Genomic DNA, 27,122 nt, shown 5'->3' with positions numbered 1-27,122 from the left:
CCGATCGCTGCCTACACCTGCCCACCCGTCCAGCATCACTACTCTGGACGGTTCTGACTTAGAATATGTGGACAACTACAAATACCTAGGTGTCTGGTTAGACTGTAAACTCTCCTTCCAGACTCACATCAAACATCTCCAATCCAAAGTTAAATCTAGAATTGGCTTCCTATTTCGCAACAAAGCACCCTTCACTCATGCTGCCAAACATACCCTCGTAAAACTGACCATCCTACCGATCCTCGACTTCGGCGATGTCATTTACAAAATAGCCTCCAATACCCTACTCAATAAACTGGATGCAATCTATCACAGTGCCATCCGTTTTGTCACCACAGCCCCATATACTACCCACCACTGCAACCTGTATGCTCTCGTTGGATGGCCCTCGCTTCATACTCGTCGCCAAACCCACTGGCTCCAGGTCATCTACAAGACCCTGCTAGGTAAAGTCCCCCCTTATCTCCGCTCACTGGTCACCATAGCAGCCCCCACCTGTAGCACGCGCTCCAGCAGGTATACCTCTCTGGTCACCCCCAAAGCCAATTCCTCCTTTGGCCGTCACTCCTTCCAGTTCTCTGCTGCCAATGACTGGAACGCACTACAAAAATCTCTGAAACTGGAAACACTGATCTCCCTCACTAGCTTTAAGCACCAGCTATCAAAGCAGTCCCAGATCACTGCACCTGTACATAGCCCATCTATAATTTATCCCAAACAACTACCTCTTCCCCTACTGTATTTATTTATTTAGCTCCTTTGCACCCCATTATTTCTATTTCTACATTGTACTTTCTTCCACTGCAAATCTACCATTCCAGTGTTTTACTTGCTATATTGTATTTACTTTGCCACCTTGGCCTTTTTTGCCTTTACCTCCCTTATCTCACCTCATTTGCTCTCATTGTATATAGACTTATTTTTCTACTGTATCATTGACTGTATGTTTGTTTTACTCCATGTGTAACTCTGTGTTGTTGTGTGTGTCGAACTGCTTTGTGTCACAAGTTTCTTCATCTTCCGATGATATAGAGAAATCGTCGTCTGAGAACGTGGACTAATACGCAGTAGAGTTGGTGCTCATCATCTTAATTTATTAAATGACGTTGAACACGAGAAAACAAGAAAACAACAAGAACGACGAATGACAGTTTTGCAGGCTATATAAAACGCAGTGCAAAATCAATCTCCCACAAAAGACAAACACAAACACACCCTCATATATGGGACTCTCAATCAAAGGCAAATAGACAACACCTGCCTTCAATTGAGAGTCACAACCCCAATGAACCCAAACATAGAAACAGACACACTAGACTCAACATAGAATACATGAAAATCAAACAGTGCCCAAAAACCCCGGAATACCTAAATCAACTGCCCTACAACAAACACACCACCCCTAACCACATAAAACAAATACCCTCTGCCACGTCCTGACCAAACTACAATACCAATTAACCCTTAGACTGGCCAGGACGTGACACTTTGCTTTATCTTGGCCAGGTCGCAATTGTAAATGAGAACTTGTTCTCAACTTTCTACCTGATTAAATAAAGGTGAAATAAATAAAAATAAAGAGTTCCAATGTGGCAATAGTTTGCTTGCCGAGGATTATAGGCTTGAGGTGGCTTTCTTGATCACGTCGGTTGCCAGCCTACGTAAGATTCTGCTGAAAACGCAGAGTAGAATGTTTACCTTTTCTACGCCAGTGGCTGGACAGCGTTCGCACTTGTAGGATGCATCTCCACCATGTCATTTTTCATTACTATGGGGATCCATAATAAATACAAATACTGTTTTACTGTCAAAGAATACAGCAAAGAGCTGCTGTTTTTACGAGTTCATGTTTAAGTTTCTATTCAGCACTTTCAACAGTGTTTTTATTTAACACTTCTATAAAACATAAAAAGTGATTCTCCTTACCTCCCTTTCGCGCTGCAGCTGCAAGGGATTAGTAGCCAAGTGTCTCAATCCACTTGCGTTTTATTATTAGCAGTTTGTCATGCATATTTTAATATCTATGTCACGACTTCCACCGAAGTCGGTTCCTTGTTCGGGCAGTGTTCGGCGATTGACGTCACCGGCTTTCTAGCCATCGCCGCTCCATTTTTCATGTCTATTTGTTTTGTCTTGTTTCCATACACACCTGGTTTTCATTATCTAATCACATTGCATGTATTTAGTTCTCTGTTCCCCTCCATGTCTTTGTGTGTAATTTTTTATTGTTATGTGAGATGTTCACGCGCCATACTTTTGTACATGTTCCGTGTTTTCTTTTGGGCACTTTGATGTCATTTTATGCCTATTTCTTGACCGGAATAAAAGTGTGCCTGTTAAATCTACTCTGCTCTCCTGCACCTGACTTCGCCTCCCGTACACAGCCGTAACAATCTAAGGCTGGGTCGTCTGGGTTTGGCCGGTGTAGGCCGTCATTGTAAATAAGAATTTATTCTTAAATGACTTGCCTAGATAAAAAAAAGGTTAAATAAAACATTTAATGAAATTAAAATTTCTCTGGTCATAGGAACCACATGAATTTGTGCATGAGGCAGAAATAATGTAGTGCGACTCGAGTTTTGCCATCAGGTGGAAGACGGTGTTACCTCTCTCTGGTCAGTCTCACTGGAGGAAAGGAGAGATCAGGGACTGTGTGCTGCTCTCTCCCTCCCTCTGCTGAGACTGACCATCAGATAAAGGTACCATCAGTCCCGTAAAATAAAACAAATGATTTCAATATATGCTCAGCTGTGTCTCGCAAGTGATATAACATCTGATCTATTTTGTTATGAAATAAAATATGGTCTGAGAAGAACAATATTGGCAGGCCAAGCATATAGCCAATATGCAGAGGAAAATACCCCTGCTAGTGGGTATTTCTGCTTGCCAAGATAATCCATCCACCTAATCCATCCACCATATCAAGAAGCTGATTAAAAAGCATGATCATTGCACAGGTGCAACTTGTGCTGGGGACAATAAAAGGCCACTCTTAAATGTGCAGTTTTGTCACACAACACAATGCCACAGATGTCTGAAGTTTTAAGGGAGCGTGCTTTTGGCATGCTGACTCCAGGAATGCCCACTAGAGCTGTTGACAGAGAATTGAATCTTCACTTCTCTACCATAAACCGCCGCCAACATTCTTTTAGAGAATTTGGTTGTACATCCAACAGGCCTCACAACCACAGACCAAATGTAACCCCATGGTGGTGGTGAGCTTATGGTATGGCCAGGCATAAGCTATTGACAACAAACACAATTGTATTTTATCGATGGTCTGCACAGAGATAGCGTGACAAGATCCTTTGTCCCATTGTCATGCCATTCATTCACCCCCATCACCTCATGTTTCTGCATGATAATGCACATCCCCATGTAGCAATGATCTGTACACAATTCCTAGAAGCTGATAATGTCCCAGTTCTTCCATGGCCTCACCAGACATGTCACCCATTGAGCATGTTTGGGATGCTCTGGATCGATGTGTACAACAGTGTGTTCCAGTTCCCACCAATATCCAGCATCTTCGCACAGCCATTGAAGATGAGTGGGACAATATTCCACAGGTCACAATCAACAGCCTGATCAACTCTATGCGAAGGAGATGTGTCATGTTGCTTGAGGCAAATGGTGGTCACGCCAGATACTGACTGGTTTTCTGATCCACGCCCCTACTTTTTTTTAAGGTATCTGTGACCAACAGATGCATATATGTATTCCCAGTCATGTGAAATCCATAGATTAGGTCTAATTAATTTATTTCAATTGACTGATTTCCTTATATGAACTGTAACAGTAAAATCCCTGAAATTGTTGTGTTTATCATTTTGTTCAGTGTATTAGGCCTACTGCACAAACTTCATTCCTAATTAACTGTATTTATTAATGTTGCATAGGCTTACATTTTTGTCAATAGTTTCTTCAAGTGTTCTTCAAGTGAGGAAAAGTTCATTAGAGTTACCAGCCTCAGAAATTGCAGCTCAAAAAAATTCTTTACAGAGTTCAAGTAACAGACACATCTCATCATCAACTGTTCAGAGGAGAATGCGTGCATCAGGCCTTCATGGTCGATTTGCTGCAAAATAAACACTACTAAAGGACACCAATAAGGACACCAATAAGAAGAAGAGACTTGCTTGGGCCAAGAAACACAAGCAATGAACATTAGACTGGTGGAAATCTGTCCTCTGGCCTGATGAGTACAAATGTGAGACTTTTGGTTGCAACCACCGTGTCTTTGTGAGACCCAGAGTAGCTAAATGGATGATCTCCCCATGTGTGGTTCCCACCGTGAAGCATGGAGGAGGTGGTGTGATGTGTGGGTGATTTGCTGGTGACACTGTCGGTGATTTATTTAGAATTCAAGGCACACTTAACCAGCATGGCTACCAGAGCATTCTGCAGCGATTCGCCATCCCATCTGGTTGCGCTTAGTGGGACTATTATTTGTTTTTCAACCGGACAATGACCCAACACACCTCCAGGCTGTGTAAGGGCTATTTGAAAGACACTGCATCAGATGACCTGGCCTCACCTGACCTCAACCCAATTGAGATAGTTTGGGATGAGTTGGACCACTGGTCAAGGAAAAGCAGCCAACAAGTGCTCAGCATATGTCAAATCAAATTTTATTTGTCACATACACGTGTTTAGCAGTTGTTATTACGGCGCTAAATGCTTGTGTTTCTAGCTCTAAGAGTGCAGTAATATCTAACAGTAATATCTAACAATTTCACAACAATACACACAAATCTAAAGAAAAGGAATGGAATTCACTTCTTCAGGCTAGGGTCTATTTTTCTCCATTTCCGCCTGATTGACATGCCCAGAGTAAACTGCCTATTGCTCAGGCCCTGAAGCCAGGATATGCATATAATTGGTACCATTGGAAAGAAAACACTCTCAAGTTGTAGAAATTTAAAAATAATGTAGGAGACTAACACAATAGATATGGTACGAGAAAATCCAAAGAAAAACCAACCTGATTTCTTTTTTTGAGAGCACATGCTCTTCCATTAGAACATATAGGGAAAAAATGTAATCTAGCGCCCAGTACGCAATTCCTATGACTTCCACTAGATGTCAACAGTCTTTGTTCAAGGTTTCAGGCTTGTTTATTCCCAAACGAGGAAGAATTATGAGTTTTAGAACTGGGACTCAGAGTTGGAAATCAGTCTATGCGAGCGCGACGAAGAGCACCTGCTAATATTGTTATCCTATTGAACATACTTCTTGCTGTATTAAATATTATAGTTTAATTACATTTTAGGGTACCTGAGGATTACATTGACTTGTTTTAATCTGTTATGGCTAGGGGGCAGTATTTTCACGGCTGGATAAAAAACGTACCCGATTTAATCTGGTTACTACTCCTGCCCAGTAACTAGAATATGCATATAATTATTGGCTTTGGATAGAAAACACTCCAAAGTTTCTAAAACTGTTTGAATGGTGTCTGTGAGTATAACAGAACTCATATGGCAGGCCAAAACCTGAGAAGATTCCATACAGGAAGTGCCCTGTCTGACAATTTGTTGTCCTTCTGTTGCATCTCTATCAACATTACAGCATCTGTGCTGTAACGTGACACTTTCTAAGGCTTCCATTGGCTCTCTAAAGCCGACAGAAAGTGGAATGGGGTGTTTGCTGTCTCTGGGCAAAGTACAGCAGCAGAGTTTGTAAGTGGTCAGCCTGGGGACAGTGAGACTGAGATGCGCATTCACGAGACTTCTCCATTTTTTTCTTTCAGCCTTTGAATGAATACAACGTTGCCCGGTTGGAATATTATCGCTATTTTACGAGAAAAATAGCATAAAAATGTATTTTAAACAGCGTTTGACATGCTTCTAAGTACGGTAATGGAATATTTAGAATTTTTTTGTCACGAAATGCGCTTGCGCGTTACCCTTCGGATAGTGACCTGAACGCACAAACAAAATGGAGGTATTTGGATATAACTATGGATTATTTGGAACCAAAACAACATTTGTTGTTGAAGTATAAGTCCTGGGAGTGCATTCTGACGAAGAACAGCAAAGGGTATCCAATTTTTAGGTGTTTAGGAGTTTAGGTGACCCCGAAGTTGGCGGGTGTCAAATTAGCTAGCCGTGATGGCTGAGCTATGTACTCAGAATATTGCAAAATGTGCTTTCGCCGAAAAGCTATTTTAAAATCGGACATAGCGATTGCATAAAGGAGTTCTGTATCTATAATTCTTAAAATAATTGTTATGTATTTGTCAATGTTTATCATGAGTAATTTAGTAAATTCACCGGAAGTTTTCGGTGGGTTTGCTAGTTCTGAACATCACATGCTAATGTAAAAAGCTGGTTTTTGATATAAATATGAACTTGATTGAACAAAACATGCATGTATTGTTTAACATAATGTCCTAGGAGTGTCATCTGATGAAGATCATCAAAGGTTAGTGCTGCATTTAGCTGTGGTTTTGGTTTTTGTGACATTTTTGGCTATGAACTCTCCTAACATAATCTAATGTTTTTCTTACGCTGTAAAGCCTTTTTGAAATCGGACAATGTGGTTAGATTAACGAGAGTCTTGTCTTTCAAATGGTTTAAAATAGTCATATGTTTGAGAAATTGAAGTTATAGCATTTGAGGTATTTGTATTTCGCGCCACGCGATTCCACTGGCTGTTGAATAGGGTGGGACGCTATCATCCCACCTAGCCCAGAGAGGTTTTTAAGTAGGACCATCCGGTTATTCTCTTCAAATCATCATCAACTACACTGCTCTTATCAGCCCACTGAGGATCATTGACACGGTTGATTAGCTGTCTTCAGAGGACCCCTCTTCCTGGGAGCGAAAGTAAACACCACCATGTTAGTCTGCTTCAGACCACAGAACAAGGTATTGAAGCCACAGACAACTAAGAAGGACATTGTGACCTCTTGTGGACAATCAGTTAACCTGTTGGGTCTAGGGGGCAGCATTTGCACGTCTGGATAAAAAAAATGTACCCGATTTAATCTGGTTACTAATCCTACCCAGTAACTAGAATATGCATATACTTATTATATATGGATAGAAAACACTCTAAAGTTTCTAAAACTGTTTGAATGGTGTCTGTGAGTATAACAGAACTCATTTGGCAGGCAAAACCCTGAGACATTTTCTGACAGGAAGTGGATACCTGATGTGTTGTATTGACTTTAAACCTATCCCATTAAAAAACACAGGGGCTTAGGAATATTTTGGCACTTCCTATTGCTTCCACTAGATGTCACCAGCCTTTACAAAGTGTTTTGAGTCTTCTGGAGGGAGATCTGACCGAACAAGAGCCATGGAACGATGATGTCCCATTAGACACCTGGCGCGCGAGTTCATGTTGGGTACCCTCGTTCCAATACGTTATAAAAGAGTATGCATTCGTCCACCTTGAATATTATTCATGTTCTGGTTAAAAAGGCCCTAATGATTTATGCTATACAACGTTTGACATGTTTGAACGAACGGAAATATATTTTTTCCCCTCGTTCATGACGAGAAGTCCGGCTGGCTTACATCATGTGCTAACGAGACGGAGATTTTTGGACATAAATGATGAGCTTTTTTGAACAAAACTACATTCGTTATGGACCTGTGATACCTGGAAGTGACATCTGATGAAGAGAATCAAAGGTAATGGATTATTTACATAGTATTTTCGATTTTAGATCTCCCCAACATGACGTCTAGTCTGTATCGCAACGCCGTATTTTTCTGGGCGCAGTGCTCAGATTATTGCAAAGTGTGATTTCCCAGTAAGGTTATTTTTAAATCTGGCAAGTTGATTGAGTTCAAGAGATGTAAATCTATAATTCTTTAAATGACAATATAATATTTTACCAATGTTTTCTAATTTTAATTATTTAATTTGTGACGCTGACTTGACTGCCGGTTATTGGAGGGAAACGATTTCCTCAACATCAATGCCATAGTAAAACGCTGTTTTTGGATATAAATATGAACTTGATAGAAGTAAAAATGCATGCATTGTCTAACATAATGTCCTAGGAGTGTCATCTGATGGAGATTGTAAAAGGTTAGTGCATCATTTTAGCTGGTTTTATGGTTTTGGTGACCCTGTCTTTGACTTGACAAAACATTACACACAACTCTCGTAAATGTACTGTCCTAACATACTCTAAATTTATGCTTTCGCCGTAAAACCTTTTTGAAATCGTAAAACGTGGTTAGATTAAGGAGATGTTTATCTTTCAAATGGTGTAAAATAGTTGTATTTTTGAAAAATTTGAATTTTGACATTTATTTGGATTCAAATTTGCCGCTCTTGAAATGCACCTGCTGTTGATGGAGTGCACCACGGGTGGCACGCTAGCGTCCCACCTAGCCCCAAGAGGTTAAGAGCTCAGGAGAAGGCCAACAGAACCCTTTCCACGAAGGCCTGGGTCCAACAGAGATAAATGACGAAGGAAGACATCCAAACACGTAAATAGATTCATTATTTTTTTCCCCTTAATGGGCAGCGGTTCAGGACAAAGTATTATGATTACTGTGAGCGTAGTTCCAAGTATATAAGTCTCTCTAGTCTCTCTTTCTTTCTCCCTTTTCCCCTTTTTCTACTCATCCCTCTTTTGATAAACAAGCAGTCATCATGTCGTTACTCCGCTAGGGACCTGTTTCCATCGTATTAAGTTTCTAATCAATAACCTATACCGTGTGTGTATCCTGTGTTATCATTTAGTTAGTAAATAAACAATTAAATCTGTTATATGGAATGATACGAAAAGCTGGGGTTTGTGTAGATGCAAGGAATTTGTGACATTCAGAATGATGAGACTGATATGAGGGAATGATTAATACATGAATGATGAGACTGATATGAGGGAATGATTAATACATGAATGATGAGACTGATATGAGGGAATGATTAATAACTGACTGTTATCGACATATAACTTATATATCATCTAGAGTTTAATTCGGGAGATGGTAACTCATTAAACAACTTCTTCCGTGTTGCCCCAAATCGTAATGAGTTAATTGTTACATGATTAATTTAATAGAGTAACAATTAAACCTAGTTAGTTGATTCAATACATAACAGTCATCAGATTTATGTTAAGTCATGTCCCGACAGCTGCCATCTATCCACTGTTTCTAGTTAGGGTTTTAATAGTCACAGTGTGTACAACATCTCTTATACACTTCCTGATAAACTCAGTCACCGGATCAGCATATATGTAAATATTATTCTCTGATGCTACCAAGAACATATCCCAGTCCGCGAGATCAAAACAATCTTGAAGCGTGGATTCCGATTGGTCAAACCAGCGTCGAATAGTCCTTAGCACTGGTACTTCCTGTTTGAGTTACTACCTATAGGAAGGGAGGAGCAAAATGGAGTCGCGATCAGATTTGCCGAAAGGAGTACTACAGTCAATGTGTTGATAGAATTTCGGCATTCTTTTCCTCATATTCTCTTTGATAAAATCCCAGCTACAATAAATACTGCCTCAGGATATGTGGTTTCCAGTTTGCATAAAGTCCAGTGAAGTTCTTTGAGGGCCGCCATGGTATCGGCTCGATATACACGGCTGTGAATATAACCAAAGAGAATTCTCTTGGGAGGTGATACGGTTGACATTTGATTATGAGGTATTCTAGTTTGGGTGAACAAAAGGATTTGAGTTCCTGTATGTTATCACAATCACACCATGAGTCGTTAAACATTAAACATACACCCTCCTTCCGGGAGAGGTATTTATTCCTGTCTGCGCGATGAACTGAGAACCCAACTGGCTGGAAGGACTCAGTTAGTACATCCCGAGAGAGCCATGTTTCCGTGAAACAGAGTATGTTACAATCCCTGATGTCTCTCTGGAAAGAAATCCTTGCCCTGAGCTCGTCAGTATTACTATCCAGAGACTGAACATTAGCGAGTAATATACTCGGAAGCGGTGGGTGGTGTGCGCGCTTCCTAAGTCGGACTAGAAGACCACTCCGAGTAGCTCTCCTCCGCCGGCGTTGTTTTGGTTCGGCCACTGGAATCAGTTCAATTGTCCTGGGGAGACACGAACAAAGGATCCGTTTCGGGAAAGTCGTATTCCTGGTCGTAATGCTGGTAGTGCTGGCGAGTGACTGTCGCTCTGATACCCAATAGTTCTTCCCGGCTGTCGGAACTCCTTCAAGACTGTTGGAAAATAATTCCAGGTGAAGCTGGTTGAGAGACTGCCAAGAGGGTGCAAAACTGTCATCAAGGCAAAGGCTGGCTACTTTGAAGAATATCAAATATATTTTGATTTGTTTAACACTTTTTTGGTTACTACATGTTTCCGGATGTGTTATTTCATAGGTTTGATGTCTTCACTATTATTTTACAATTTAGAAAATAGTAAAAATAAAGAAAAACCCTGGAATGAGTAGGTGTGTCCAAACTTTTGACTGGTACTGTATATATTTTTGATATTCAAATTATTATTACATTCTTAAATATGTGACTCACCACCTGGATTCGGTCTTATGTAGCAAAATTTGAAATTGTGTTTTTTTAGATTAGATAAAGGTAGAGACTCAGAGGTACACAATTGTATATCATACACTGCATTTGAGGAACAATGGGAAAGTAATTCTGCTTTGAAAGTTGATCAACTTGTAAATTCACTTTTGAGAAAATCACCTTTGAATGTTTTGCTATCTAGTGAAGAGCTCTTCTTTGTCTACACTCATTCAGCATCATTCACACACTCTTAAGCTTTAGCCCCACCCATCTCATTTCACTCTCAGAGCTCACTCTTGACGTTCTGGACAATGATTTGTTTACCTCTGGATAACATGAAAACAGCCTAACCAGCTCTGCTGGCAACAATTTCATTACACTTTATTTTGCAGAGGTTTACTGGCACTGGCCATATTCAACGGGTGTGGTATACACGTCACGTAATGTTAGCTAATGAGCCAGCAAGCTAACGTTAGCGGGTTAAACAACAATGAACAGTGCCAACAATGCCACAGTGCTGGGAGCTAACCAACCATGTTCAATGTTAGCTAGCTAACATTAGGCTCTAACTAGAACAGCACACGGCTCTGGGATACGAATAATACCATCAGCTAGGGAGCCAGCCAGCTAATGTTAGCTAGCTAGCTAACAGTACACTTTGGCTTGAAAATTTAATTATTTTTTACATTTACATTACATTTACATTTAAGTCATTTAGCAGACGCTCTTATCCAGAGCGACTTACAAATTGGTGCATTCACCTTATGATATCCAGTGGAACAACCACTTTACAATAGTGCATCTAAATCTTTTAAGGGGGGGGGGTGTTAGAAGGATTACTTTATCCTATCCTAGGTATTCCTTAAAGAGGTGGGGTTTCAGGTGTCTCCGGAAGGTGGTGATTGACTCCGCTGTCCTGGCGTCGTGAGGGAGCTTGTTCCACCATTGGGGTGCCAGAGCAGCGAACAGTTTTGACTGGGCTGAGCGGGAACTGTGCTTCCTCAGAGGTAGGGGGCCAGCAGGCCAGAGGTGGATGAACGCAGTGCCCTTGTTTGGGTGTAGGGCCTGATCAGAGCCTGAAGGTATGGAGGTGCCGTTCCCTTCACAGCTCCGTAGGCAATCACCATGGTCTTGTAGCGGATGCGAGCTTCAACTGGAAGCCAGTGGAGAGAGCGGAGGAGCGGGGTGACGTGAGAGAACTTGGGAAGGTTGAACACCAGACGGGCTGCGGCGTTCTGGATGAGTTGTAGGGGTTTAATGGCACAGGCAGGGAGCCCAGCCAACAGCGAGATTGCAGTAATCCAGACGGGAGATGACAAGTGCCTGGATTAGGACCTGCGCCGCTTCCTGTGTGAGGCAGGGTCGTACTCTGCGAATGTTGTAGAGCATGAACCTACAGGATCGGGTCACCGCCTTGATGTTAGTGGAGAACGACAGGGTGTTGTCCAGGATCACGCCAAGGTTCTTAGCACTCTGGGAGGAGGACACAAGGGAGTTGTCAACCGTGATGGCGAGATCATGGAACTTGCAGTCCTTCCCGGGGAGGAAGAGCAGCTCCGTCTTGCCGAGGTTCAGCTTGAGGTGGTGATCCGTCATCCACACTGATATGTCTGACAGACATGCAGAGATGCGATTCGCCGCCTGGTTATCAGAAGGGGGAAAGGAGAAGATTAATTGTGTGTCGTCAGCATAGCAATGATAGGAGAGACCATGTGAGGATATGACAGAGCCAAGTGACTTGGTGTATAGCGAGAATAGGAGAGGGCCTAGAACAGAGCCCTGGGGGACACCAGTGGTGAGAGCGCATGGTGCGGAGACAGATTCTCGCCACGCCACCTGGTAGGAGCGACCTGTCAGGTAGGACGCAATCCAAGCGTGGGCCGCGCCGGAGATGCCCAACTCGGAGAGGGTGGAGAGGAGGATCTGATGGTTCACAGTATCAAAGGCAGCAGATAGGTCTAGAAGGATGAGAGCAGAGGAGAGAGAGTTTGCTCTTCTCTGTGTCACGGAGGCTCTCCGCACTGCTAAAGCTGTCTCAGTTGAATGCCCAGTCTTGAAACCTGACTGATTAGGATCAAGAAGGTCATTCTGAGAGAGATAGCAGGAGAGCTGGCCAAGGACGGCACGTTCAAGAGTTTTGGAGAGAAAAGCAAGAAGGGATACTGGTCTGTAGTTGTTGACATCGGAGGGATCGAGTGTAGGTTTTTTCAGAAGGGGTGCAACTCTCGCTCTCTTGAAGACGGAAGGGACGTAGCCAGCGGTCAAGGATAAGTTGATGAGCGAGGTGAGGAAGGGGAGAAGGTCTCCGGAAATGGTCTGGAGAAGAGAGGAGGGGATAGGGTCAAGTGGGCAGGTTGTTGGGCGGCCGGCCGTCACAAGACGCGAGATTTCATCTGGAGAGAGAGGGGAGAAAGAGGTCAAAGCACAGGGTAGGGCAGTGTGAGCAGGACCAGCGGTGTCGTTTGACTTAGCAAACGAGGATCGGATATCGTCAACCTTCTTTTCAAAATGGTTGACGAAGTCATCCGCAGAGAGGGAGGAGGGGGAGGGGGAGGAGGATTCAGGAGGGAGGAGAAGGTAGCAAAGAGCTTCCTAGGGTTAGAGGCAGATGCTTGGAATTTAGAGTGGTAGAAAGTGGCTTTAGCAGCAGATACAGAAGAGGAGAATGTAGAGAGGAGGGAGTGAAAGGATGCCAGGTCCGCAGGGAGGCGAAGTTTTCCTCCATTTCCGCTCGGCTGCCCGGAGCCCTGTTCTGTGAGCTCGTAGTGAGTCGTCGAGCCACGGAGCAGGAGGGGAGGACCGAGCCGGCCTGGAGGATAGGGGACAGAGAAAATCAAAGGATGCAGAAAGGGAGGAGAGGAGGGTTGAGGAGGCAGAATCAGGAGATAGGTTGGAGAAGGTTTGAGCAGAGGGAAGAGATGATAGGATGGAAGAGGAGAGAGTAGCGGGAGAGAGAGAGCGAAGGTTGGGACGGCGCAATACCATCCGAGTAGGGGCAGAGTGAGAAGTGTTGGATGAGAGCAAGAGGGAAAAGGATACAAGGTAGTGGTCGGAGACTTGGAGGGGAGTTGCAATGAGATTAGTGGAAGAACAGCATCTAGTAAAGATGAGGTCAAGCGTATTGCCTGCCTTGTGAGTAGGGGGGGGAAGGTGAGAGGGTGAGGTCAAAAGAGGAGAGGAGTGGAAAGAAGGAGGCAGAGAGGAATGAGTCAAAGGTAGACGTGGGGAGGTTAAAGTCACCCAGAACTGTGAGAGGTGAGCCATCCTCAGGAAAGGAACTTATCAAGGCGTCAAGCTCATTGATGAACTCTCCAAGGGAACCTGGAGGGCGATAAATGATAAGGATGTTAAGCTTGAAAGGGCTGGTAACTGTGACAGCATGGAATTCAAATGAGGAGATAGACAGATGGGTCAGGGGAGAAAGAGAGAATGTCCACTTGGGAGAGATGAGGATTCCAGTGCCACCACCCCGCTGGCTCGATGCTCTAGGGGTATGCGAGAACACGTGGGCAGACGAAGAGAGAGCAGTAGGAGTAGCAGTGTTATCTGTGGTAATCCATGTTTCCGTCAGCGCCAGGAAGTCTAGGGACTGGAGGGTAGCATAGGCTGAGATGAACTCTGCCTTGTTGGCTGCAGACCGGCAGTTCCAGAGGCTGCCGGAGACCTGGAACTCCACGTGGGTCGTGCGCGCTGGGACCACCAGGTTAGAGTGGCAGCGGCCACACGGTGTGAAGCGTTTGTATGGCCTGTGCAGAGAGGAGAAATTTTTAAAATTAAACCACTTTCTGTCAAAATTAGAAAACGTGTAATATCTGAAAGTGTAGCTAGCTAATGCTAGACTATAATGCATGATGGACGCGTCTCCCTGTCAGGAAAGCCATGCCATGGTTGCCCTTAGTTTGAAGATGAAATCTGAATACAGGTGTTTTCTCCATCTCTTTAGCTATCATACTCTAATTCCACTGACTACAAAAATTGATCCTCCAGAAAGTGGAGAGCAACACTTATGCAGCTCCACTACACAATATATTTTTTAAAAAGCTCAGTTCGACAGGATTACCAACACAGACTGACGAGCTCAAATAGACAGAAGCCTTCTATGCATGTCCAGCCCACTCATTATCTCTGCCAATCAGGGCTAGTGGGAAGGTTGACAGTTTTTTCTTTGGCTTAACCAATAAGGCTCGTAATTTAACAATTGTAATCGTATTTACAGATCACACACAAGTTTGTTATTATGGCACATGAAACTTCACATGTTCGAGAAGCCAACAAAAAAAACTCATTCTGATTAAAAACAATGTTACGTTCAAACGGCTCTCCTGTGAAGTCGTGACTTGCCTAGTTTCCTGAATCGGGTCACATATGTGAAAATAAGATGGACATTGCCTGACTAAATAGATTGGATGCATGCATGGCGAGTTTTATGTACTTACTTGGCCAACGCAGGCCCACATAATTAAGCCATGAATAGCGGTATCATTAATCTCAGCATTTGAATTGCACCATAAACATTTTTATCATGAGAAAGTGACCAAAAACAGGTTCCTTTTGTAATGGAAGGATTTGTATGTATGCCAAGTTGAAGCCAACATTAGATGTTGTCATCCTCATAATTCACCACAAAAGATTAACGCAACACCCTTCAATTGAAGCAGTGGGAAGCAAATGAAAGTGGATACATCGCTCACCAAAAAAGTATAAAAATCTCAGATCTTTATTTTACTAGGCAAGTCAGTTAAGAACAAATTCTTATTTACAATGACGGCCTAGGAACAGTGGGTTAACTGCCTTGTTCAGGGGCAGAGTTTTACCTGGGGCGGCAGGGTAGCCTAGAGAGTTGGACTCGTAACCAAAAGGTTGCAAGTTCAAATCCCCGAGCTGACAAGGTACAAATCTGTTGTTCTGCCCCTGAACAGGCAGTTAACCCACTGTTCCTAGGCTGTCATTGAAAATAAGAATTTGTTCTTAACTGACTTGCCTAGTTAAATGAAGGTAAAAAATTTAATAAATAAAAAACCTTTCAGTTACTAGTCCAACGCTCTAACCACTAGGCTACCTGCCACCCCAATAAGTGTAAGGGAGCAGGAAAATGTATAAATTGGCTACAATAATTACAATATCTTTTCAATCACCAAACTGAGGGAACGTCTGAATTTCAATGGAAACCTTGCAATGGAACATTTATGTTTATGCTTTTCTATTAACCAAATGCAAGTGACTGACTGAACGAATCCTCACTAGCAGTATCTACAATTTGGCAGTACGCCCAGACCCTTGTTTTGAGAATGAAAGATATCTCAGTTTCAAGGTCTCAGCTTAGAGAGAAAAAGCCTCACATGCATGACCCAGTAATGGTCCGTCACACGAATGAAGCAAACGTTAATGATGAATTACTTATGAACGATGAATAAGCTAAATCATGCAAATATAACTTGTCTGTATATAAGAGAACTAACAGGACTGCCCCGGTAGAGCTCCTGATTGACATGTGTACTTGGTGCATTGAGATGGTTGGAACCTCCTCAGCGCTCTGAAAATAAAGAATGACTTTGAGTGTCCCTGTGTAGAATCTCCAAGACAGCCTATTCAAATACTTGATTTTTTTTGCTACAAATTCAAGGAGGCTACTTCAAGCTACTTGTATTGTTTAAGATTGCAGGTGTAACATGGACAACAACATGTATTGTCATGTTATTTCATTACGAGGTCATATTGTAAATAACCCACAAAGCTATGTCATTTATTGTCATTATATCCAGAATAATTTATAGGAATAGTGATGGGTCTTGCACACAGTAGACTCAGTGTCCAATCCAAGGCACCAAAAACATGAAAACATAAACTCATTACCTTGATGCTTTCTCTGTTAAAACTAACGAGACCCTACTGTAAATCAAGCACTCCAGAATCAGAATCACGTTATTGTCCTTCAGGAGTAAAATCTTGGCACAGCTCATTCATGAAAATAAATATTGGCACACTAATTCAGGGCTCCTGAGTGGCACAGCGGTCTAAGGCACTGCATCTCAGTGCTAGATGTGTCACTACAGACCCTGGTTCGATTTCAGGCTGTCTCACAACTGGATGTGATTGGGAGTCCCATAGGGTGTCGCACAATTGGCCCAGTGTCGTCCAGGTTAGGGTTTGGTTGGAGTGAACGGTGGGATGTTAAGAACCAATCTTTCAAAGTATTTCATGATCAGTGAAATGAGAGCAACAGGTTGGTAATGGTTGAACTCAGTCAGGGGAGATTTGTGGGACTATGGTAGATGTTTTCCATAGGGCGGAGATAGCAATACTAACAGTCAGCCCCATAGGGCGGAGATAGCAATAGGTCTAACAGTCAGCCCTATAGGGCGGAGATAGCAATAGGTCTAACAGTCAGCCCCATAGGGCGGAGATAGCAATAGGTCTAACAGTCAGCCCCATAGGGCGGAGATAGCAATAGGTCTAACAGTCAGCCCCATAGGGCGGAGATAGCAATAGGTCTAACAGTCAGCCCCATAGGGCGGAGATAGCAATAGGTCTAACAGTCAGCCCCATAGGGCGGAGATAGCAATAGGTCTAACAGTCAGCCCTATAGGGCGGAGATAGCAATAGGTCTAACAGTCAGCCCTATAGGGCGGAGATAGCAATAGGTCTAACAGTCAGCCCCATAGGGCGGAGATAGCAATAGGTCTAACAGTCAGCCCTATAGGGCGGAGATAGCAATAGGTCTAACAGTCAGCCCCATAGGGCGGAGATAGCAATAGGTCTAACAGTCAGCCCCATAGGGCGGAGATAGCAATAGGTCTAACAGTCAGCCCCATAGGGCGGGGATAGCAATAGGTCTAACAGTCAGCCCTATAGGGCGGAGATAGCAATAGGTCTAACAGTCAGCCCCATAGGGCGGAGATAGCAATAGGTCTAACAGTCAGCCCTATAGGGCGGAGATAGCAATAGGTCTAACAGTCAGCCCCATAGGGCGGGGATAGCAATAGGTTCAACAGTCAGCCCCATAGGGCGGAGATAGCAATAGGTCTAACAGTCAGCCCCATAGGGCGGGGATAGCAATAGGTCTAACAGTCAGCCCTATAGGGCGGAGATAGCAATAGGTCTAACAGTCAGCCCCATAGGGCGGAGATAGCAATAGGTCTAACAGTCAGCCCCATAGGGCGGAGATAGCAATAGGTCTAACAGTCAGCCCCATAGGGCGGAGATAGCAATAGGTCTAACAGTCAGCCCCATAGGGCGGAGATAGCAATAGGTCTAACAGTCAGCCCTATAGGGCGGAGATAGCAATAGGTCTAACAGTCAGCCCCATAGGGCGGGGGATAGCAATAGGTCTAACAGTCAGCCCTATAGGGCGGAGATAGCAATAGGTCTAACAGTCAGCCCCATAGGGCGGAGATAGCAATAGGTCTAACAGTCAGCCCTATAGGGCGGAGATAGCAATAGGTCTAACAGTCAGCCCCATAGGGCGGAGATAGCAATAGGTCTAACAGTCAGCCCCATAGGGCGGGGATAGCAATAGGTCTAACAGTCAGCCCCATAGGGCGGAGATAGCAATAGGTCTAACAGTCAGCCCCATAGGGCGGAGATAGCAATAGGTCTAACAGTCAGCCCCATAGGGCGGAGATAGCAATAGGTCTAACAGTCAGCCCTATAGGGCGGAGATAGCAATAGGTCTAACAGTCAGCCCTATAGGGCGGAGATAGCAATAGGTCTAACAGTCAGCCCTATAGGGCGGAGATAGCAATAGGTCTAACAGTCAGCCCTATAGGGCGGAGATAGCAATAGGTCTAACAGTCAGCCCCATAGGGCGGAGATAGCAATAGGTCTAACAGTCAGCCCCATAGGGCGGAGATAGCAATAGGTCTAACAGTCAGCCCTATAGGGCGGAGATAGCAATAGGTCTAACAGTCAGCCCCATAGGGCGGGGATAGCAATAGGTCTAACAGTCAGCCCCATAGGGCGGAGATAGCAATAGGTCTAACAGTCAGCCCCATAGGGCGGAGATAGCAATAGGTCTAACAGTCAGCCCTATAGGGCGGAGATAGCAATAGGTCTCAACAGTCAGCCCCATAGGGCGGAGATAGCAATAGGTCTAACAGTCAGCCCCATAGGGCGGAGATAGCAATAGGTCTAACAGTCAGCCCCATAGGGCGGAGATAGCAATAGGTCTAACAGTCAGCCCTATAGGGCGGAGATAGCAATAGGTCTAACAGTCAGCCCCATAGGGCGGAGATAGCAATAGGTCTAACAGTCAGCCCCATAGGGCGGAGATAGCAATAGGTCTAACAGTCAGCCCTATAGGGCGGAGATAGCAATAGGTCTAACAGTCAGCCCCATAGGGCGGGGATAGCAATAGGTCTAACAGTCAGCCCTATAGGGCGGAGATAGCAATAGGTCTAACAGTCAGCCCCATAGGGCGGAGATAGCAATAGGTCTAACAGTCAGCCCCATAGGGCGGAGATAGCAATAGGTCTAACAGTCAGCCCCATAGGGCGGGGATAGCAATAGGTCTAACAGTCAGCCCCATAGGGCGGAGATAGCAATAGGTCTAACAGTCAGCCCCATAGGGCGGAGATAGCAATAGGTCTAACAGTCAGCCCCATAGGGCGGGAGATAGCAATAGGTCTAACAGTCAGCCCCATAGGGCGGAGATAGCAATAGGTCTAACAGTCAGCCCTATAGGGGCGGAGATAGCAATAGGTCTAACAGTCAGCCCTATAGGGCGGAGATAGCAATAGGTCTAACAGTCAGCCCTATAGGGCGGAGATAGCAATAGGTCTAACAGTCAGCCCCATAGGGCGGAGATAGCAATAGGTCTAACAGTCAGCCCCATAGGGCGGAGATAGCAATAGGTCTAACAGTCAGCCCCATAGGGCGGGGATAGCAATAGGTCTAACAGTCAGCCCCATAGGGCGGAGATAGCAATAGGTCTAACAGTCAGCCCCATAGGGCGGAGATAGCAATAGGTCTAACAGTCAGCCCCATAGGGCGGGGATAGCAATAGGTCTAACAGTCAGCCCTATAGGGCGGAGATAGCAATAGGTCTAACAGTCAGCCCCATAGGGCGGAGATAGCAATAGGTCTAACAGTCAGCCCTATAGGGCGGAGATAGCAATAGGTCTAACAGTCAGCCCTATAGGGCGGAGATAGCAATAGGTCTAACAGTCAGCCCTATAGGGCGGAGATAGCAATAGGTCTAACAGTCAGCCCTATAGGGCGGAGATAGCAATAGGTCTAACAGTCAGCCCCATAGGGCGGAGATAGCAATAGGTCTAACAGTCAGCCCCATAGGGCGGAGATAGCAATAGGTCTAACAGTCAGCCCTATAGGGCGGAGATAGCAATAGGTCTAACAGTCAGCCCCATAGGGCGGAGATAGCAATAGGTCTAACAGTCAGCCCCATAGGGCGGAGATAGCAATAGGTCTAACAGTCAGCCCTATAGGGCGGGGATAGCAATAGGTCTAACAGTCAGCCCCATAGGGCGGGGATAGCAATAGGTCTAACAGTCAGCCCCATAGGGCGGAGATAGCAATAGGTCTAACAGTCAGCCCTATAGGGCGGAGATAGCAATAGGTCTAACAGTCAGCCCCATAGGGCGGAGATAGCAATAGGTCTAACAGTCAGCCCCATAGGGCGGAGATAGCAATAGGTCTAACAGTCAGCCCCATAGGGCGGAGATAGCAATAGGTCTAACAGTCAGCCCCATAGGGCGGGGATAGCAATAGGTCTAACAGTCAGCCCATAACATAAGGAGACATGAAATGTTACGTACTTATACTGCATTTCTGAGATCTTTATACAAAATGCTGTCTGACAGCTAGATCCAGGATTCATACAGGTTCAAGTTCAATGTCTAATTTAACTGAGTCATGCTTCATATATGTTATAATGATAACTTACACTGCCATAAATGCAAAGACAGAAAAGTCATGTTTTATGTCACACGATTTTCAACAAATCTGTCAAGACACCAAGATAAAGGGTTAAACCTAGGTTTTAAATAAACTTGTGAATTTGATTGAATATAGCTATGATCCTCCTTATATCTTAAAGGTAATGACATGAAAAGAATTGGCAGATAATTGTCAACAGTGTAGGAAATCCTCACTGGTACCCTAGTTTATAGAAAGACCCTGATACAAATACCAGTCATTGAAATTATCAAATCATTTGTGAGTCACAACATGCAAGAGATCAGTCATTCATTCATTGCTAAGATCATTGATCAAGATATCCCTTTAACATTCTTTCTGAGCCCCCAAATGGTTGGATACAGTGGTAAAGTCTTGTTAGCTAGCTAACTGAACAAAGTGCAAACAAATGGTTGGCGGACCACGATTAGTTTTAGAACGGCCCGCGACATGGTTTATGAAGACAAACATGTGGCCCGCCAATGCGCGATAGGAAGATAAAAACATAGCATTATATCTTTTGAATGGTTTTTGATAGAAACAATCCGTTTTCTCTGTAGTATTGGTGAAACCATGGCAGTCACAAATCTGCAACGCTTTTTGTCGGAGGCAGCGATACAGCAAAGCATAATCATTAAAACAATGACTCTGTTTTTTTCTGTGCTCCCAAATGAAACTTCCAGGTTGCACAGCAAAATATTTAGAAGCATGTGCAACCAAAATGGTCGCAGTTTAGAGCCCTGTCCCCATATGCCACACACACACCCTACCAGCGTGAAACAGCAGGCCTCCCGTCAGCAATACATTATTGATACAATACTAGAATATTGTACAGCACACACCCTGTTACCCTCTCCCCCCTCTCCCCCTCTCCCTCCTCCTCTCACTCCCTCCTCCTCTCCCACACCCTGTCTCCCTCTCCCCCTCTCTCTCACTCCCTCCTCCTCTCCCACACCCTGTCTCCCTCTCCCCTCTCTCTCACTCCCTCCTCCTCTCCCACACCCTGTCCCCTCCCCCTCTCTCTCTCACTCCCTCCTCCTCTCCCACACACCCTGTCTCCCTCTCCCCCCTCTCTCTCACTCCCTCCTCCTCTCCCCCCTCTCTCTCACTCCCTCCTCCTCTCCCCCTCTCTCTCACTCCCTCCTCCTCTCCCCCCCTCTCTCTCACTCCCTCCTCCTCTCCCACACCCCCTGTCTCCCTCTCCCCCTCTCTTTCACTCCCTCCTCCTCTCCCCCTCTCTCTCCCTCCTCCTCTCCCCCCTGTCTCCCTCTCCCCCCTCTCTCTCACTCCCTCCTCCTCTCCCCCCTCCCTCCTCCCTCTCCCCCCCTCTCTCTCACTCCCTCCTCCTCTCCCACACCCTGTCTCCCTCTCCCCCTCTCTCACACTCCCTCCTCCCTCGCCCCCTCTCTCTCACTCCCTCCTCCTCTCCCACACCCTGTCTCCCTCTCCCCTCTCTCTCACTCCCTTCTCCTCTCCCACACCCTGTCTCCCTCTCCCCCCTCTCTCTCACTCCCTCCTCCTCTCCCACACCCTGTCTCCCTCTCCCCCCTCTCTCTCACTCCCTCCTCCTCTCCCACACACCCCCTGTCTCCCTCCCCCTCTCTCTCACTCCCTCCTCCTCTCCCACACCCTGTCTCCCTCTCCCCCTCTCTCTCACTCCCTCCTCCCTCTCCCACACCCCCTCTGTCTCCATCTTCTCTAGATTTAGCCTGTAACTGCTTTAGCTCAACTAGCCTGTCTCTTTCCTGATTTAGCCTTTAACTGCTTTAGCTAAACTAGCCTGTCTCTCTCCTGATTCAGCATTTAACTGCTTTAGTTAAACTAGCCTGTATCTCTCTCCTGATTTAGCATGGCCATCTAGCATACAGTATTTGTTCTCTCTAGCATGGCCATCTAGCATACAGTATTTGTTCTCTCTAGCATGGCCATCTAGCATCATGCCTGTCCTCTCTAGTTCCGCCTTTTAGCACATTCCATACTCTACACCAGTTCTGCACTGTCCAAAACAGGGTTTCACAGGACAGAGTTTAGGAAACCCTGGTCTTAGACAGGAGAGGCAAGGAACATACCTGAACTGTTGTTGTGTCCTCTGGAACCCAAACATCCCGTCCCGTGCTCGACAGGCTTCCTGTTTTTCTCGTCTCTGGACTGTGTTCTGTGGCGCTGGCTGATGGTGAATCTCAGTGTGTTGGTAGAGCTGTGATAGTAGTGGTGGTGACGTTATATGCTTAGTTTTTTATAGCTGCAGCCTGGGCTGGAGCACTGCAGACTGCTCAGGAGGGAGGGAGGGAGGGAGGGAGGGCTGGAGCACTGCAGACTGCTCAGGAGGGAGGGAGGGAGGGAGGGAGCACTGCAGACTGCTCAGGAGAGGAGGGAGGGAGGGAGGGAGGGATGAGCAGAGGAGGGAGGGAGGGAGGGAGGAGGGAGGGAGGGAGGGAGGGAGGGAAGGAGGGAGGGAGGGAGGGGAGGGAGGGAGGGCTGGAGCACTGCAGACTGCTCAGGAGGGAGGGAGGGAGGGAGGAGGGAGGGAGGGAGGGAGGAGGGAGGGAGGGAGGGAGGAGGGAGGGAGGGAGGGCTGGAGCACTGCAGACTGCTCAGGAGGGAGGGAGGGAGGGAGGGAGGGAGGGAGGGGCTGGAGCACTGCAGACTGCTCAGGAGGGAGGGAGGGAGGGGAGGAGGGAGGGAGGGAGGGAGGGAGGGAGGGAGGGAGGGAGGGAGAGCGCTGATTCGTCTCTCTCCTCTGCAGTGACTCAGCCAAATACACCAGCCAGTACAGAACATGATCGGCTCCTCTCCCTCCTTTTCCTATCCTCGCTTCATCTCAATCTCCTCGAGGTGAGAGGAGTGAGGATGCGAGGATTATGCAATTGAGATTGTCCCCTAGTCCCCTCCCCGCTAACACCAACCAGAAAGAAATTGCCATTGAGATGTGTCCTTTCTCTACCGTCTTTGGGAAACCCTCTCCACGGGGCAGGGGTGATAAGCAGGCTAGAGCGGCCCCACCCCTAACCCTAAATGAGGGAGTGGGATGCCTCACTTTCTCTATCGTCTCTGACATTAACTATTATGTTTTGATTCAGCAGCCACCTTTGATTCTAAACTGCAGTTTCAGCTCAGCCACTAGATGGCAGCATATCATCACAACAACAATACACTCTCACAACAGTCTCTCTTAAATTGTGTCCGCTGCCCAGTATTCATGGATGTCCCTACCCCATTGCAGTTGACATTTAAAGAGGTTAAGGTTACATTAGGGGTTAGGGTAAGGATTAAGGTTAGGGTTATGGTTTAGGGTAGGGACGTCCCAAGGATTCCCGTTACCACTGACCATCATGGCAAGATAAGCAATCTTAGGGATGACATGCCAGTAACAAACACTGACACTACACATCCAAGTATATCTGACCAAATTATGAAAGACAAGAATTGTACTTTTGAATTCTGTAAAGTCAGTGTGGAAGAGGTGAAAATAGTATTGTTGTCTATCAACAATGACAAGTTACCGGGGTCTGACAATCTGGATAGAAAATGACTGAGGATAATGGCAGACGATATTGCCACTCCTATTTGCCACATCTTCAATTAAAGCCTACTAGAGATCGTGTTCCCTCAGGCCTGGAGGGAAGCTAAAGTCATTCCGCTTCCCAAGAATAATAAATAGCACAGCGACTGAAATAACTGCAACACTTAACAAAGGGATGCAGTTAGTTTCGGAATGGGTAGCAAGGAATAAGTTAAACCTAAATATTTAAATTCAAATCAAATTTTATTAGGTCACATGCGCCGAATACAACAGGTGTAGAACTTACAGTGAAATGCTGAATACAACAGGTGTAGAACTTACAGTGAAATGCTGAATACAACAGGTGTAGTAGACCTCACAGTGAAATGCTGAATACAACAGGTGTAGTAGACCTCACAGTGAAATGCTGAATACAACAGGTGTAGTAGACCTCACAGTGAAACGCTGAATACAACAGGTGTAGTAGACCTCACAGTGAAATGCTGAATACAACAGGTGTAGTAGACCTCACAGTGAAATGCTGAATACAACAGGTGTAGTAGACCTTACAGTGAAATGCTGAATACAACATGTGTAGTAGACCTTACAGTGAAATGCTGAATACAACAGGTGCAGTAGACCTTATAGTGAAATGCTGAATACAACAGGTGTAGTAGACCTCACAGTGAAATGCTGAATACAACAGGTGTAGTAGACCTCATAGTGAAATGCTGAATACAACAGGTGTAGTAGACCTCACAGTGAAATGCTGAATACAACAGGTGTAGTAGACCTCACAGTGAAATGCTGAATACAACAGGTGTAGTAGACCTCACAGTGAAATGCTGAATACAACAGGTGTAGTAGACCTCACAGTGAAATGCTGAATACAACAGGTGTAGTAGACCTCACAGTGAAATGCTGAATACAACAGGTGTAGTAGACCTCACAGTGAAATGCTGAATACAACAGGTGTAGTAGACCTCACAGTGAAATGCTGAATACAACAGGTGTAGTAGACCTCACAGTGAAATGCTGAATACAACAGGTGTAGTAGACCTCACAGTGAAATGCTGAATACAACAGGTGTAGTAGACCTCACAGTGAAATGCTGAATACAACAGGTGTAGTAGACCTCACAGTGAAATGCTGAATACAACAGGTGTAGTAGACCTCACAGTGAAATGCTGAATACAACAGGTGTAGTAGACCTCACAGTGAAATACTGAATACAACAGGTGTAGTAGACCTCACAGTGAAATGCTGAATACAACAGGTGTAGTAGACCTCACAGTGAAATGCTGAATACAACAGGTGTAGTAGACCTCACAGTGAAATGCTGAATACAACAGGTGTAGTAGACCTCACAGTGAAATGCTGAATACAACAGGTGTAGTAGACCTCACAGTGAAATGCTGAATACAACAGGTGTAGTAGACCTCACAGTGAAATGCTGAATACAACAGGTGTAGTAGACCTCACAGTGAAATGCTGAATACAACAGGTGTAGTAGACCTCACAGTGAAATGCTGAATACAACAGGTGTAGTAGACCTCACAGTGAAATGCTGAATACAACAGGTGTAGTAGACCTCACAGTGAAATGCTGAATACAACAGGTGTAGTAGACCTTACAGTGAAATGCTGAATACAACAGGTGTAGTAGACCTCACAGTGAAATGCTGAATACAACAGGTGTAGTAGACCTCACAGTGAAATGCTGAATACAACAGGTGTAGTAGACCTCACAGTGAAATGCTGAATACAACAGGTGTAGTAGACCTCACAGTGAAATGCTGAATACAACAGGTGTAGTAGACCTCACAGTGAAATGCTGAATACAACAGGTGTAGTAGACCTCACAGTGAAATGCTGAATACAACAGGTGTAGTAGACCTCACAGTGAAATGCTGAATACAACAGGTGTAGTAGACCTCACAGTGAAATGCTGAATACAACAGGTGTAGTAGACCTCACAGTGAAATGCTGAATACAACAGGTGTAGTAGACCTCACAGTGAAATGCTGAATACAACAGGTGTAGTAGACCTCACAGTGAAATGCTGAATACAACAGGTGTAGTAGACCTCACAGTGAAATGCTGAATACAACAGGTGTAGTAGACCTCACAGGGAAATGCTGAATACAACAGGTGTAGTAGACCTCACAGTGAAATGCTGAATACAACAGGTGTAGTAGACCTCACAGTGAAATGCTGAATACAACAGGTGTAGTAGACCTCACAGTGAAATGCTGAATACAACAGGTGTAGTAGACCTCACAGTGAAATGCTGAATACAACAGGTGTAGTAGACCTCACAGTGAAATGCTGAATACAACAGGTGTAGTAGACCTCACAGTGAAATGCTGAATACAACAGGTGTAGTAGACCTCACAGTGAAATGCTGAATACAACAGGTGTAGTAGACCTCACAGTGAAATGCTGAATACAACAGGTGTAGTAGACCTCACAGTGAAATGCTGAATACAACAGGTGTAGTAGACCTCACAGTGAAACGCTGAATACAACAGGTGTAGTAGACCTTACAGTGAAATGCTGAATACAACAGGTGTAGTAGACCTCACAGTGAAATGCTGAATACAACAGGTGTAGTAGACCTCACAGTGAAATGCTGAATACAACAGGTGTAGTAGACCTCACAGTGAAATGCTGAATACAACAGGTGTAGTAGACCTCACAGTGAAAAGCCCCTAACCAACAATGCAGTTTAAAAAATACGAATAAGAAACAAAAAAAGCAAGTAGTTAAAGAGCAGTAAAATAACAATAGCGAGACTATTATATACATATACAGTTGAAGTCGGAAGTTTACATACAGTTAGTTTGGAGTCATTAAAAGTCATTTTTTTAAACACTCCACAAATTTCTTGTTATCAAACTATAGTTTTGGCAAGTCAGTTAGGACATCTACTTTGTGCATGACACAAGTCATTTTTCCAACAATTGTTTACAGACAGATTATTTCACTTATAATTCACTGTATCACAATTCCAGTGGGTCAGAAGTTTATATACACTAAGTTGACTGTGCCTTTAAACCGCTTGGAAAATTTCAGAAAAGTATGTCATGGCTTTAGAAGCTTCTGATAGGCTAATTGACATAATTTGAGTCAATTGGAGGTGTACCTGTGGATGTATTTCAAGGCCTACCTTCAAACTCAGTGCGTCTTTGCTTGACATCATGGGAAAATGTAAAGAAATCAGCCAAGACCTCAGAAAAAATTCATGC

The 27,122-nt window shown here is 44.8% G+C and overlaps 1 protein-coding gene across 2 annotated transcripts in view; it reads right to left on the bottom strand.

Moving 5' to 3' along the window:
* LOC123742519 (thy-1 membrane glycoprotein) overlaps nucleotides 1–22,653 on the bottom strand; it is a 38,166-nt gene extending 15,513 nt beyond the window's left edge. The window contains exon 1 of one of the 2 annotated variants that reach the window (XM_045717515.1): nucleotides 22,443–22,653. In XM_045717515.1, coding sequence (XP_045573471.1) covers nucleotides 22,443–22,477 — 35 coding nt within the window. In that variant the 5' untranslated portion in view covers nucleotides 22,478–22,653. The remainder of the gene's footprint in view (nucleotides 1–22,442) is intronic. The other variant, XM_045717516.1, reaches the window with a different exon arrangement.
* Nucleotides 22,654–27,122: the final 4,469 nt, after the last annotated feature.

The sequence above is a fragment of the Salmo salar genome, chromosome ssa04 (genome assembly GCF_905237065.1).
Source record: "Salmo salar chromosome ssa04, Ssal_v3.1, whole genome shotgun sequence".
Taxonomy (NCBI): Eukaryota; Metazoa; Chordata; class Actinopteri; order Salmoniformes; family Salmonidae; genus Salmo; species Salmo salar.
The sequence above is the reverse complement of the archived record's forward strand: the minus strand, read 5'-3'. Positions and strand labels throughout refer to the sequence as shown.